The sequence below is a fragment of the Bubalus bubalis genome, chromosome 16, assembly GCF_019923935.1.
Source record: "Bubalus bubalis isolate 160015118507 breed Murrah chromosome 16, NDDB_SH_1, whole genome shotgun sequence".
Classification (NCBI taxonomy): domain Eukaryota; kingdom Metazoa; phylum Chordata; class Mammalia; order Artiodactyla; family Bovidae; genus Bubalus; species Bubalus bubalis.
Window position 1 is genome coordinate 53,323,725 of NC_059172.1, and position 15,031 is coordinate 53,338,755.

Below are 15,031 nucleotides of genomic sequence, written 5' to 3' on the forward strand. Positions count from 1 at the left end.
TTTTTTTTGTAGATGTGGAAATAATAAAAAGTTTGCAGAGTTAATATTAACTGAAAGCACTTCTGGAATGGCAGAGGAAAGAACTCTAAAAATCCACTCATCCATGCGAACAAGAAGAGCATTGACAAAAATTCTCAAAATCAACTTTTTCAGAATCCTGAAAACTAAATAAATTCAAGAGGCATTTATTCAAGACAATGACTGAAGCTCAGCAAGAACGGTGAACTTGGTGATGTTTCAACTTGTCCTAATCCCAACCCTTCTTTCTCTAGCTGAGGTACTAGCAGCGTGGGAAACCCACAGCATCACAGCCACAATCGCTTTGAAAACCAGCAGCCCAGGAGAGGACAGAACAGGTTTGGAGCTCCCCAAATGCCCCACAGCCAGAGGACTGTCAGATTTTATCTGCCTGGTGACTCGTTTGATAGCTGCATTCTCAGGTCGTCTCCTTAAATAACCTGACTCAGCTCTCTCCACACACAGACCTACAGCCTGGGCATTTACGGGAAACACCGACAAGTGGTGTTTTAACACCACATCTGCCAGAGAAACATTATCACTTGGAGCTCACAAAGGGTGAACTAAAAAGCATAAAAGGAAAAATGGGAGAAGATGTCCATAAGAGGCCTTGATAAGCTCTGAAACATTCCAAGGAATTTACAAGGCCACGCGCATGCAGGGCTGTGTTTTGTTCAGGAAAGAATGGAAAGGGCCTAATTCCTCACATCTGGTTAATCATCTTGAGTCTCCACACAAACAAGAAGTGAAGACTAAGGCAGCGCTGGAGAAGGCACCGAAGGCATGCCGCCAACACACACTCAGAGGCCTCAGCAAAGGCCGACAGACTGGCTGAAAGCGCTTTAGGAAATCACTGCTCACCAGCTGAGCACTAACGGTCAGGACTTCACTGCCACACCCACTGATGGATGCAAACTTTACAAAATTAATGCAGGAAACTCACAACACAAAACCCAAAAAAGGCAACAACAAAAAGCCCCTGGAAGGACTTACCCTGATGTGAAGAGCTGCCACAGCATATCACTTAAAATATCTGGTTTTCCACCAAAAAATGAAAAGCAAACACAACAGTCACTACAACCTATTCTTGAGGAAGGCCAGATGCCGGACCTAACCTTCAAATCCTCCATCCTAAACACCTTCAAAGAACTAAAGGAAATAACACATCAAGAATTTAAAAGGGGGGCTTCCCTGGTGGTCCAGTGGTTAAGACCCAACACTTCCAATGCAGGGGGTGTGGGTTCAATCCCAAGTCAGAGAACTAAGATCCCACATACCTCAAGGTGCAGCAAATAATAATAATAATAATGTTGAGAATAGGCAAATCCATAAGGCAGAAAGTAGATTCCTGGTTGCCAGGGGCTGGAAGGAAAGAAGAGTACAAAGTATTGCTAGCGGGTATGAGGTTTCCTTCACAGGTCACGACAACGCTCTGGATTTAGATGGTGGTGAGCAATACCTGACCTTATGAACACATTAAAAATCAGTGAACTGTATACTTTCCAAGGGTAAATGTTACAGGATATGAATCATATCTCAATACCGGTATTATAAAAAATCAATTTGAAATGTATTGGTATTATAGTCTCCTTTTTAATCCATAAACACGTTTGAACTTTATTGTTGCATATGGAGTAACAAGCGTTAGGTACTTATACCTATGTCTATGTTCGGATACATTTAAGCAATGTCATAATTAAAATAATTTGTCAATGCTTGGATTTTGGTTGGTTAGCCTAAAAGTCACACTTCAATTGTGGTCAGTTAACCTCTCATGTAGAAGCCCACAATTCTGAGGCAATTACTAGGTTTTTCTGTTAACTCTATCAGCATTAGGGGCTTAAAAATAGCATAATGATGGTTAGAAGTTGGTTTCCAATAGTGAAATTAGTGGTTGGTTGGTCAGAATAGTGAAAGTACAATTGAGTTCTCTCAGGAAATCTGTGGCATGCAAGCTGTCTGAATGAGCCATAATATCACAAAGATTGGGCTTCCCAGGTGGCTCAGTGGTAAAGAATCTGCCTGCCAACGCAGGAGACACAGGAGATCCAGGTTCAGTCCCCGGGAAGATCTCCTGGAGGAGGACATGGCAACCCACTCCAGTATTCTTGCCTGGAGAATCCTATGGACAGAGGAGCCTGGGGGGCTACAGTTCATGGGGTCACAAGAGTCAGACATGATTGAGGCAACTGAGCACTCACACACGCATCCCAAAGATAAGACCATGGTGTGTAAAGGGCACAGCAACTTAGGGAGGCCTGTTGCCTGAACTCTCGGGGGATACACTGCAGGTTCATCTAGTGCAAACTCCTGCACTAGAGGATTCTAGCTGCCTAATGCCAACTGAAAGGGGAACAGAATCCTGCCTCTACAACAATAGTTGGCAAACTTTTTCTGTAAAGGTCCACACAGAAGTACTTTAGCCTTTGTGGGCCATCCCGCCTTTATGCAACGATTCATTTCTGCCAGTCTAACATGAATGCAGCAATGGATGACACACACCAAATGAGCATGCCTGTGTTTCAATAAAACTTTACTGACAAAACCAAAGAGCATGCTTTGCCAAGCCTGCCCGAGAACACCGTCTGCACCCCGCCAAGCTGTGGCTGCCATCACTTGTAAGAACAGAGAGGAGACTGCATCAAGCCCATGCATCAAGCATTGGCTCACTGCTGCACTTCGGGCAAGAAATGTCTGAGCCTGCCTTTCAGGAGAGGCTGGGAGTGAAGCTGGAGAGTGAAGCAGCCAAGCCTCACATCCTTCCAACTTTTTGGCAACTACTGTTAACTACAGGAAGCACCTACCAGCTGTGTCTCACCAAGTTCACAAACTAATGTTAGTCCCTTTGCAGAGGTGCCTCTCTGTTGCTTTAAAGGCCCCATTGGAACTTCCCTGGTGGTCCAGTGGCTAAGTCTCCGTGGTCCCAATGCAGGAGCCCAGGTTTGATCCCTAATCAGAGAACTGGATCCCACACGCCACAACTAAGAGTCTGCATGCCACAGCTAAAGAAAGATTCTGCCTCCTGCAACTGGAAGATCCCACATGCTGCAACTCAGATGCTGCATAGCAGCCAAGTAAATAAATATTCTTAAAAAATAAATCCCCCTGGAGGAAACATGGTAGCCAACTCCAGTATTCCTGCCTGGAAAATCCCATGGACGGAGAAGCATGTGCTCATGAGGGCACAAATTATTAAAGGCCCTATCATTTCGTGTGGACTAGTAGTTAAGTATATGAAATTCATGTCAAAAGCCAAGGAATAAAAAAAATTGATGGGCATCAGATACAAAGCACTCATGAAATAAGAGCCAGGCCAGGAGGGGCCCAGGGGGTTCTGGAGACTTGGAAACCAGCCCCAGTCCAGAGCCCAGTTGGCTGCCCTGACATGTTCTAAAAAACTAACTTGCAAGCAATTGGAATCAGTCACACTGCTGGAAAAAAGCAAAAAAGTTAATCACCCCAAAGCAATATTTTCTGTCATTTTGCAATTATTTTCTTGACTTTCCTAAATTGATTTGAATCCGGTTAACATTAAAGTCAACTCATTGGGAACTCACTGGAAAAGACCCTGACGCTGGGAAGACTGAAGGCAGGAGAAGGGGATGACAGAGGAAAGGGGACGACAGAGGACAAGATTGTTGGCTGGCATCACCGACTCAGCGGACATGAGTTTGAGAAAACTCCGGGAAACAGTGAAGGACAGGGGAGCCTGGCGTGCTGCAGTCCATGGGGTCACAAAGAGCTGGAACAAGCATTAAAATCATTCGGAATTCCCCAAATCCAGCACCTACAGTGCTGGGAACACCCCAGATAAGAAGTAAGGTGGAGGTGCAGACCTCAACATGCCTATTGATCGAGTTATCCAACCAGGGCCAATGTCATATATCCTTATGGCTTAAGACTCTAATATATTACACACAAAAATACCTATTTTCTCATCCACTGCCAGTGGCATCTCTCCTCTCAACCTATCCACTGAGAAATGTCCCTTTGATGATATAATTACCGTCCAAAGCTCCTGCATATACAAGTCTTCAGGGAAGAATGTCTCAAATTTTAGAGATTCTTGGGCATCCCAGGGATTTTCAGGGGGGTGGGGGGGAGAATATGCATGGGGGCCAGGCCATCTGCATTTTTAACCAGGGCCCTTGCTGATGCTGACGCAGGTGATCCTAAGACAACACTTCCAGGTGGTAGCCTAGTTTGTCTCACCTGGAGCCTCCAGCTAACACCACTGACCTTGGAATCTGGTGGTCCGTCCATCTGATAAGGAAGAAGTCAACACAACTACAGTTTTGCCACCGATACCATGGAAATCAATAAGCCACACACAAGAGGGGAGAGTTATAATAAAAGAACCAATAATTTAATGTCCCCCAACCCCATCCCATGCTCCCAGTAAAAAAGCCCAGTAGCCTAATCTTTCTAAATTAGGCCAAGATTCATTCAACTCTATTGTACATGTTATATATCAAGCATTGTGCAAAATACTGGGTACTGTATCAGTGTGGCTCAGACAGACATGGCCCCTGATCCTACCACTGGCCAGAAACAGTACAGAAACCACCATCGGCACTCGGCAAAGCAGGTATGCCTGCAAAACAGATGGAGCTTTGAGGTCAGAAAGAACAGTACAGAAAGCGCCAAATGGGATACATCTTATTCTTGGGTGTGAGATCTAGAAATAATAGGGATAAAGGAATGCAAGATAATGCTCTACCTCAGCCCCACTCGACTCAGTCTGTAAAAGAAATCTGGGAATCACTCCTTGGGCCTTAAAATTAAGAAATTAAAATCACAAAAGGCACAAGCCCAAGAAACTAAAACAAAAAAGAGCTATGAGGCACCATAGACCTGGAGGTATCAGTCCTCAGGCTGACCTCTCACCTCCGCATTCCCAGCACATCCCAGCCCCAAGCAAGTCAAGGATGCTTGTGTTCCTGGGCCGCTCTGTGTCCATGCGCACATGTATGTGTGTGTAAGAGAAAGAGACAGGCAAGGCAGAAAGCAAATGATCCAGGGAGTGTCTCAAGGCAAACAGCCTGTCAGAAGAAAATCTGCCATGGTTTAGTGGTTTTAAAAAACCTTGTTCAAGGTGTGTAATGGGGAACCCCTCTGGCCTTCAGCCTCTCGCCTCTTCTCTCCTGATTTCAACCTCACTCCCTGCTTCCCCTTTAGGGGAGATCCTCTCTCCACCCTAGAACCTACCAAGGGCACTGACCTGCTTCTGCTTGGCCAGCTACCAATCATATAAATTAGTGAGAACCTGAAGGAAAACATGACATCTGGTTTTAGCCCTTAAGGTTTAACAGCGAAAAGAATAACCTCCCAGGCACAGAGGAGACTGTCAGAGCCTGAGGTCAAGGAGGCACCAGCCGCAAAACGCATTACGGAAGCGAGCTCACCTCCCTCCAGCTAGAGCAGCCCAACTGACTCTTGGCCAGGCCTGGCTTTTTCCTTTACTCAAGGGGAAGTATGGTTGCAACTTGATACAGCTGCAAGGCAAGTCCCGTTAAATAATCAACTGTGGTTTTGAATGAGCAAGCCCTCCATTTCAGCATGTGGCTCCAACACATAAAATCAAGGAGAAGATTTTCCCAAAGGCTGAGAGTTAAGCTACTTACTGACAGCTGGAAGCTTAATTACTACTTTTCTTAGAGCATTAACTCCCACTAGCCAATGACTACACATCCTATTAGCCATGTAGATGAACATGTGTCCAAACCGCCCAAAGAAATGGGCCTGAGTTGAAGAGAATTCAGTAGTAGGATTAAAGAAAAAAGCCACTTAGCCCCATCCCTCCTTTCTGTGTTCTTCCATTGGGATTTCAAAGAAATGTGTGTTTGTCAAGGATGCTCGGACCAGGAAAAGACCAAATTCCTAGCACCCAGAGACCCTCTGAGTGGCTATATAAGTGTTTCCACCCCTTGACCTTTCAGAACCTTCCAGGCCCCTTGGGAAAGTCCATCTATGTCCAGCGCCTACAATCAACCCCCACCCCCACATCCCTGCTTGTACGAACCCCCCTCCCAGCCCGATCCTAGAACGCCCAGCCTCAGAAAGGAAACACAAAAGCAGTTTAATCCTTAATGCTTTCAACTCACCACCACCTTGGTGGCAAACATGTACTTGTCCCTCAGCTGGAAGTCCCTCACTTCCTCCAGGATCACCTCCAGGTTCTCCCGAGACTGGAAGAAGTCTGTGCTTCGGAAAACTGTGGAATAGCCAGAGGGTTCGTGCCGTTCCACGTAGATGGTGTTTGGCTTGTCGTAGGGATCGATTCCCCTGGAAGAAAAAACAAAGTGGCTGTCGTCATCTCCACGCTGAGGCATGGAGGTCCAGCCATGCAGACCATCAGCGAGGACTCGGGGCCACCGTGGTGGCAGCTGCAAGCGTCTGTGGCTCTCTGTGCCGCAAACCCTGCCCTTTGGTGGCTCCTTGGCTCAGGAAAGAGGGGAAGAAACTGCCACTTGAGCGCAGTATCTTCTGCTGGGACAGTTGTTCACAAGGCAGCCTGGGTTTTGCTCCAGGCAAGCCTGGGCTGTGCTGGAGTGAAGGGAACGTGAAAGGCAAGTGTTTCAGAATCAGTGAGCAATGAACTGCTTGCACGAGGCTGTCACCAAGCTTCTGGCCTCAAGCTGTGAACTGCAGAGGAATGAAGGAGCGTTTGTTCCCAGGATGCTATGTCCTCAGTGGAACAGCTCTGGAGGAAACCACAGGAGGAACCTGTGACCCGCCCCCCTACCTTCTAACAGATGCTGCCCTCCCTGTCTGTCCCATGCCGTTGTCACGGATCTGCGCAGCCAGCGTTCATCTGATCAGGGCAGGTTCACCTCCCAAGAGGCTCCTTCACAAACTCTTTCTCGAACATGCTGATTTTCAGTAACGCAGGGCTCACCCCTCCCTCTGTGCTCCCGCCACACCATCCCCCTCTGCCCGGATGCCCTCTGCACAGACACTGATCTGCACACCTAAATCCTACTCGTCTTCTGAGGCCACGTGCAAGTCCCCCTCCTCCAGGAAGCCCTCCTTCATGCCCTCTCCCTTGTCCCAAAACTAGCAATGCATCTCTGTAGCACTCAATTCCCAGTCTTTTTTATGAGTTTCAAACAAAGGCAGACACCTAGATTAAGTGGATTTGGGGATCAGACTCCTCACTTTATGCACAGTCTCATTTCTCTCCCACTGTATTACATTGCCCACCATAATGTTTCTGTCTGAGCTTCCTACACAGAGAACATATTCCTTTAAAGGCCAAGTCTTACATTTCTTTTGATCCTACAGAGTTCCTAGCTGCATTGATCTTTGCTGCAAGGATCCATGGACACTATACAGAAGCTCTTCCAAAATGAAAACTGTAGAGTGATCATATCAAACTACTTTGGAGAAGAATCTCTACACCAGTGTACCCCCAAAGAAGGCCCCCAAGAGCAGCCTGAGAGGACAACTAACCTGCCCAAGTTTCCTGACATGCACAAGAAACATGGAAGCCAGGAGGACCTTTCAGCAAGTGGGAAAAACAGTTGAAGACAACTGGAAGAGAGCTGTACATGAGGATGCAGTGAAGACCCAAGGAGAAGCAGGAGGACTCGTTAATGTTAATCATTGCAAATGCCTCCGAACCGTCCTGTAGGCACAATGGCTCTTGGGATAATGAAGGCAATGACAAGAAATTCCTTCAAAGATGCATTGTCAAAAGCAAGTTTCAGGGACTTCCCTGGTGGTCCAGTAACTAAGACTCCATGCTCCCAATGCGGGGGTGGGGGGTGGGGACCCAGGTTCAAGCCCTGGTCAGGGAACTAGATCCCGCATGCCACAACCAAGAGTTTGCATGCGGCAACTAAAAGATTCTGCATACCGAGGGGAAAAAAAAAAGCAAGCTCCAAGGCAAGAAGCAAATGAAAAGAAAAGAAAGGAGTGAGGAAAAGAGAGAAGAAAACAAAAACAAGCAGCCTTTTTTCCCATCAGGGGGCAGGGGGGGGTAAGACTTCCCTTTGGCCCTACAATCTGGGGTCTTGGTTGGACACTAGAGAAACCAGCCTGTATCGACGTGAGAAACTAATGCTCTCATAAGATGCTCTGTGTGCACAGTGGGATTGGGGTGGGGGAGGACATGTTCTCTTTTCCACAATTAGAAGTACTGATTAAAGTACTTCCTCTACCCTAGAGGATATGCAAATTACAACACACGGGATATTTTTAAAAAGGCAGAGAGGAAGGGACCTTTATTCAGATATCTTGAGGCAGAGCTGATGCCTACTGTTCTTTCATAACCAAGAGCAGCAGCCAACAGCTAGAGATGGAAAGAGCTGTGACTTTCATACCAATTCTCTTTCATTTTCTACATCTGAACCTCCCATTTCGGAGAGCTGCTCCCCCTACAAATTCTTGTCCTTGGAAATCACTGACCTCCCACTTTCCAGGCTCACTGACCCGGACTTACTGTTCTCTTTCCCCTCATTTGGAAATTCCAAGCCTTGCTCTGTGTCTGAGCACAGTCATTGGTCTTCGCCTGGCCTCCCCCGCCTCACAGCCCTTCTGGGATGCTGCACGGGGCCATCTCGGGAACCCATTCCCATGGCTCATCCTCTGTCCTGTCTTGCCAATCTCCAGCTCTGGTTAACATGAATCACTGGTTTTCCCTCGCTGCTGCTGCTTCCAGGCTGCCAAGCCTTGTGAAACAAAGGGTGCTGTTATTCTCTGAGAGGTTAGCTTATGCGCTCACCTATTACGGCGAGTCCTAGGTGAAAATCCCCCCAAACAGCCTGAAATTTCCTGACTCCAGACATGTAATTATCTACAATAAGCCAGGCCAGCCCTTTCCCCTAAGATAACTATCTGCATGTCTGCACAGAGGCAGAAGGTTCAACACAAATTCCCAGATGTGAAGTTTTTCTGTTTAATAATCCTGCTGTTTTGTACTCTTAATATATGATTCTCTAAACTGAAAATAGAACAATTTGTCCCTTTAAAGTTCAAAGACAGCAAAAAAAGAGTTTTAATGGTATTCCTTGGATAAAGGCTGTACTTGGATGAGATTGTGGTTATAATTTCACTTATTCTACAGCCTCTGCCCAAGGAAAATAATGAAAAAGTCAGAAATAGCTGCCTTCTGTAACAAGGAAGTCCACTGAAGATACTCAGCTCTAAGGACCCTCTCTGCTCTATCCTTCTTTATTGTTCTTAATTACTAAGGAAGAAATAAGAACTCACTGACATTCCTCTTTAAAGTGACAACAAAAAGATGCAGATAGGATCCATATCTCATGGGAGACAACATTTAAAGAGGATAAAACTACATGTAAAAGTCAAAAGACAAAGGACAAACTGGGAAATACAAATGAACACATTCATAAAACCTATCTCATATCACAAAGGACCAAACTCAAATATATAAAGAGCTCCTAGAAATCAATAATAAAGAGATGAACAATCCAATAGAAAAACGGCTAAGGGCATGAACAGACATGTCCCCAAAAAAGAAGTAAAAGCGACCCTTGGAAGGAAAGTTATGACCATCCTAGACAGGATATTCAAAAGCAGAGACATTACTTTGCCAACAAAGATCCGTCTAGTCAAGGCTATGGTTTTTCCAGTAGTCATGTATGGATGTGAGAGTTGGACTGTGAAGAAAGCTGAGCACCGAAGAATTGCTGCTTTTGAACTGTGGTGTTGGGGAAGACTCTTGAGAGTCCCTTGGACTGCAAGGAGATCCAACCAGTCCATTCTGAAGGAGATCAGTCCTAGGATTTCTTTGGAAGGAATGATTCTAAAGCTGAAACTCCAGTACTTTGGCCACCTCATGTGATAAGTTGACTCATTGGAAAAGACCCTGATGCTGGGAGGAATTGGGGGCAGGAGGAGAAGGGGACGATAGAGGATGAGATGGCTGGATGGCATCACTGACTCAATGGATGTGAGTTTGAGTGAACTCTGGGAGTTGGTGATGGACAGGGAGGTGTGGTGTGCTGAGATTCATGGGGTCACAAAGAGTTGGACACAACTGAGCGACTAAACTGAACTGAACTGACTTAGTTAAAAGATGTTTAAACTCACACATAAAAAGAAAAATGCAGGGACTTGCCTGGCAGTCCAGTGGTTAGGATTCTGTGCTTCCAATGTAGGGTATGTGGGTTCAATTCCTGATAGTGGATCTAAGATTCCACATGCCACATGGTGTGGCCAAAAGACAAAAAAATTTAAAAAAGAAAGAAAAATGCATATTAAAATTAAATGACACTAAAAGACTGACTGTGGACAAAGGCATAATTCTATGTTGTTGAGAATGAGTGAAAATTTTGACACTTTCTATAGGAAATTTGGCAAAGTTACAATCTCAATGACCCATTCACTGGGGATATACCAGTGCAAACCTGACAAAAGTCCATGCCCTGTTGGAACTTTTATTCTATTGAAGAAAGACAAATAACAAGCATAATAAGAGTATATTAAGATGTGATGAGTGCTATGCAAGAAGAGAACAGATCAGGCTACGGCAGATTGGGAATGAGAGGGGAACAGTTGCAATTTTAATAGGATCCTTAGGAAAGACCCCCATCTAGAAGGTTAGTCATTTAAGAAGACCTGAATGAGGTAGAGGAGCAAGTGTATCTTCAGTAAAAGCTTTCCAGGCAGAGGAAACAGCAAGTGCAGAAACCCCATGGTGGGACTGGAGCTGGCATTTCATCTGAGAGAAATGATACACGTAGAAGGGTTCGAAGCAGAAGAACATGATCTGACCTGGTCCTTTTTTAATATTTATGTATGTATTCATTTGACGGCGTCGGGTCTCAGCTGCAGCATGCAGGCTCCAGGATGCATCATGTAGGATCTTTCTTTGCAGCACATGGACTCTCTAGTTGCAGCATGCAGGCTCCGGAATGTGCGGGCTTAGTTGTCCCACGGTATGTGGGATCTTAGTTTCCCAACCAGGGATGGAACCCACTTCTCCTATGCTGCAAGGTGAATTCTTAACCACTGGTCCACCAGGGAAGTCCCCTGATCTGACCTATTTCCTAACAGGATCAACATGGCCATGCTCTGAGAATGTTAGAAGGACAAAAGAAGCAGCAGAAAGACCAGCTGGATAACTAGTGAGTGGCAGCAGTGGTCTGGAGTAAAGCAGTAGCTGGGGAGCGGATCTTGCATATGTACTGAAGGCAGAGCCAACAGGCTTTCCTGATGGACTGAACGTGAAGCAGGAAACAACAGAGCATCCGGGACGACTCACAGTTTTTGACCTGAGCACCTAGAAAGTGAAAAGGGGAAATGGAGAAGACCATACGAGTGGAGCTGATTAGGGGCAGCTAAGATCAAGAGGTAACAAGTTTACCAGGTGTGAATGGCTTGACTTTCCCCACAGACCCTCCAAGTCCACTCCTGGGAATCTATTCTACACATTCGTCTGCATATGCACAAATTCAAGACTATAGGGAGCTCCCTATATAGGGTGGTCTACTGGTTAAGACTCCGTGCTTTCACTGCCAAGGGGGCAGGTTCAATTCCTAGTCAGGGAGCTATGATACCGCAGGCTGCATAGCACAGCCAAAAAAAATCAAAAAACAACAAAACAAACACACAAAAAAAATCTTTAAAAAAAAAGATTATATACACCATCTCGGTAACAGTAAAAGATCAGAAGTGACTAAAACCAGAAAAAACTGTGCTTCTTAAAGGGTAGTCATGTTAATTTCACTTTCCTTCTCAAAAACCGACAAAGGCTCCCCACTACTTTCAGAATTCAGTCCAAATTCCTTTATCAAGCCCTGCAGGTTCTGATACCAACATCCTTTTCTGAACTTCTCCCAATACACTGTCCAAGGATAAGATTCAGAGTTCTCCGCCCAGGCACCACAGTGCCTCATCTCTGCTATGAGCCATCCTGATCCCGTCTGGAATTTCCGTCCTGCACACCTTGGCACAGCCACGCCCTACCTGGTGTGCACATCCTGGATCGACAGTAACCTCCTCTGTGGAGCTGTCTGTGGTCCACCTGGAAGGACCATGACCCACCTCTGGCTTCTTGTGCTATGTCTGTGGGACTTCGTGCTTCTTTCAGGATGTGTGTTATATGCACAAAATGTCTTTCCTTGTCTCCTAAACTGCAGTCTCCTTAATGTCTATCAATTATTCAGCTTCTTACTCCCTAAAGCATCTGGCATGCTTTGTATTCAGCAGACATTCAAAAAATGTTATGAATGAACAAATGAGTTTTAGAGAAAAACCCCAACTTCTGATATGATGCTCTAAAAATGAAGGTATTTTAGAAATTCTTATACATGCAAGAGCTTCAGGAGTCCCCTGGACTCCCTGATGGACTGGAAAATGCAAAGGCTCTGTCACTCCTCCCGCAAGTTACCTTCCTTCCTCACCCCATGGTGAGCCTCTCACACTTGCAGTTCTAATTCCTGGGCCCGGAACGTGTATTTCTTGAACCAGACGCTTCACCGTTTTTGGAGAAGGGCAGATCTGCCCTGCATGGAGGAGCGAGAAGCTGAAGCAAAGAAACTATATAATTCCAATTTCTTAGATGGCACGACTTACCAAGAAACAGACTTCACATGTTCCTGAATCATGATCCAAGTCTGGCCAAAGTCATCTGATTTCCATAGCTGCAAAGACCAAAGTGACAAGTGGTCAGGATGCAAGAGGCACAACATATGATCCCTGAATGGCCTGGCCAGCACAGACCATGGAAACCCCACCCTTCACAATATGCCACCTGTGAAGACAGGTAAGATCACCTCGGCCAGCTCGGTTACCCACGTGCCAGCAAGGGTGGGGAGGACAGGATAGATCACCTCTGTGCTCTTCTCCATAGTCACTAAGGTCTCAATGCCTTCATATCAGAAGGAAGGAAAAACAAACATGACTTCTCTTCCTTTTACAGATTATCAGAAATTATACTGGCTTGGCCAAAAAGTTCGTTTGGGTTTTTGGTGCCAGCTTTCAGAAAAACCTGAATGAACTTTTTGGCCAATCCTATATGTTACTTAAGATCCTCAAGTGGTGGTTAAAGCAAAAGGATTAAACCCAGTACTTCTCATCTGAGAAACAGTGTCCTTAAAAACCCATATGGGCCACAGCGATGAGAGCCGAATGGAAAGGACTTTGGCTAGTGCAGAATCAGAGCACCAAAGGGAATCAGCTGAATACACAGGGTGTGGCCAGGAGAAACTGACTTGCCGATCTCTGCAAAAGCCCTTCGACTTCCAAAGACAAAAACTGAGGGTTCCTGGGGACCAGGGAGTGAGAAACAGGAGATAGAAAAGAACAATCATCCACCTATACTGGTAAACCAACCCAGCCTGAGCTTGGGTTACTTCCTACGGCAAGTGAAGATAAACAGGTCATGTTTTGGTTAAAACCTGCAAAGAAAAAGAATCGTTCCAAGGTTCCTCTGAGCACAGCCATTTGAAACTCATTGTGAACCCAATCCCACAGGACTGACAGGTTTCACAGAATTATGCCAGATCAATACTCTTGACATGGCAAGTTTCAACCCTGAGACAGAAACTGACCTGGGCTCTCTTCTCATCTCTCACCTTTCCTTCAAACTTGCTTAAAGGAGGAAAATGCACACATTTATATTACATGCATATGTGTGTGCCCACACACACACAGGGAGAATATTTAAGTTAATGGTAACATCAAATAAGTGTTTCCCTGGCAGCTCAGTGGTAAAGACTCTGCCTGCAATGCAGGAGACGTGGGTTCAAACCCTGATCCAGGAAGAACTGCTGGAGGAGGAAATGGCAACCCGCTTCAGTATTATTGTCTGGACAAAGAACCCTGGCAGGCTATAGTCCATGGGGTTGGAAAGGAGTCAGACAAATTTAGCGACTAAACAACATCAACTAAATGACAGGCACGGGCAGTATGCTGAAGGCCGAGGATAGGAAAGGTAGAACAGAAATTCAACAAGAGGTCCCAGCAGAACTGCCATCAGCCTTCTCTACCTAGCTCTCTGATCCAATTCCAGAGCCCCAATCTACCCCCAGGCCTAAGAGACGCACCCAAGCAGTGAGAAGGGCCTGATGTATAACTAACAGGGCCACGAGGGGTGTCACTCCCTGGCCGGGACGCAGACCAAGAGCGCCAGGGGGATATATTTTTCTGTAGCCGTGGGAAGTGAAATGGTAGCTGCACAGGTCACCCAGAGGACAGGTGAACCACCCGGGCAGAACAGAAACCTCTGGAAGCACCACCTGACCGCGTTCCCGAAGCTCTCTTACCTGCTTGTTGGGGTGAGACCTGTCAAAGCCCAGGAGAAGGTTGGAGGCCTTGCTGTGCAGGAGGAGGTCGGCTGCCCGGAATGGGATGGAGAAGCCTTGGATGGTGTTGCAAAAGTCAAACGTGGTCCAGAGGTACTGGGCGTAAGCATCTGTAAAAATGTACTGCGAGGAAAGGAGAGGGGCTCAGAGCAGGCCTGGCCAGGCCCCTGATGCCCCCTCCTCAACCCAGTTTAAGTCCCCATGCATGGAAGGGCTGGGATGATGCCCTTGAATGTGGCTTTCTTGCCATCTGCTGCCAATGAAGAGACTCTGGTGCGTACCACAGAAGGCTTGGCAAAGGAAGGGTGTGGACAGGCCATGGTGAAGCCAGATGGTGCTCCTGTTTATCCAGGTAATGAAGCTAATCAAGCCTTTCCGTCCTTTCTTTCCACTGACTTGGCCTTTCTCACTCTTCGGGGGCGGGGGTGGGGGGGGGGGCAGTCACCAGTCATAGTCAGAGTGTGGCTCTAGGAAAGGGGACAGAGGGTTGCTCTCCAGACTGACTATGTGTGGACCAGCCTGCTCACTCTCTGTGCATACTCCGACAGGCCTTTCCGGGAGGATACCTGACATCACGCCCACCCAGGAAGCTGAGCTTCCCCGTCATGCCCCGGTGCCAGGTGCCAGGGCAGCTCTGAGGACTCAGCTGCACTCGGGCCAGCAGACTCACCCTGGGGCCCAGTGGGCGGGCAGGGGCCTCAGCTTATTTTGCTCCCATGTGGGTGAGCGACTCTAAACAA

General features: G+C 46.6%; 1 protein-coding gene across 6 annotated transcripts in view; it reads right to left on the reverse strand.

Moving 5' to 3' along the window:
• SORL1 (sortilin related receptor 1) overlaps positions 1–15,031 on the reverse strand; it is a 168,934-nt gene that overhangs the window by 119,591 nt on the left and 34,312 nt on the right. For all 6 annotated transcript variants that reach the window (XM_044929604.2, XM_044929601.2, XM_006044879.4 and 3 more), the window contains exons 4-6: positions 14,253–14,414; positions 12,562–12,629; positions 6,123–6,303 (exon numbers count right to left, since the gene is read on the reverse strand). In XM_044929604.2, coding sequence (XP_044785539.2) covers positions 6,123–6,303; positions 12,562–12,629; positions 14,253–14,414 — 411 coding nt within the window. The remainder of the gene's footprint in view (positions 1–6,122; positions 6,304–12,561; positions 12,630–14,252; positions 14,415–15,031) is intronic.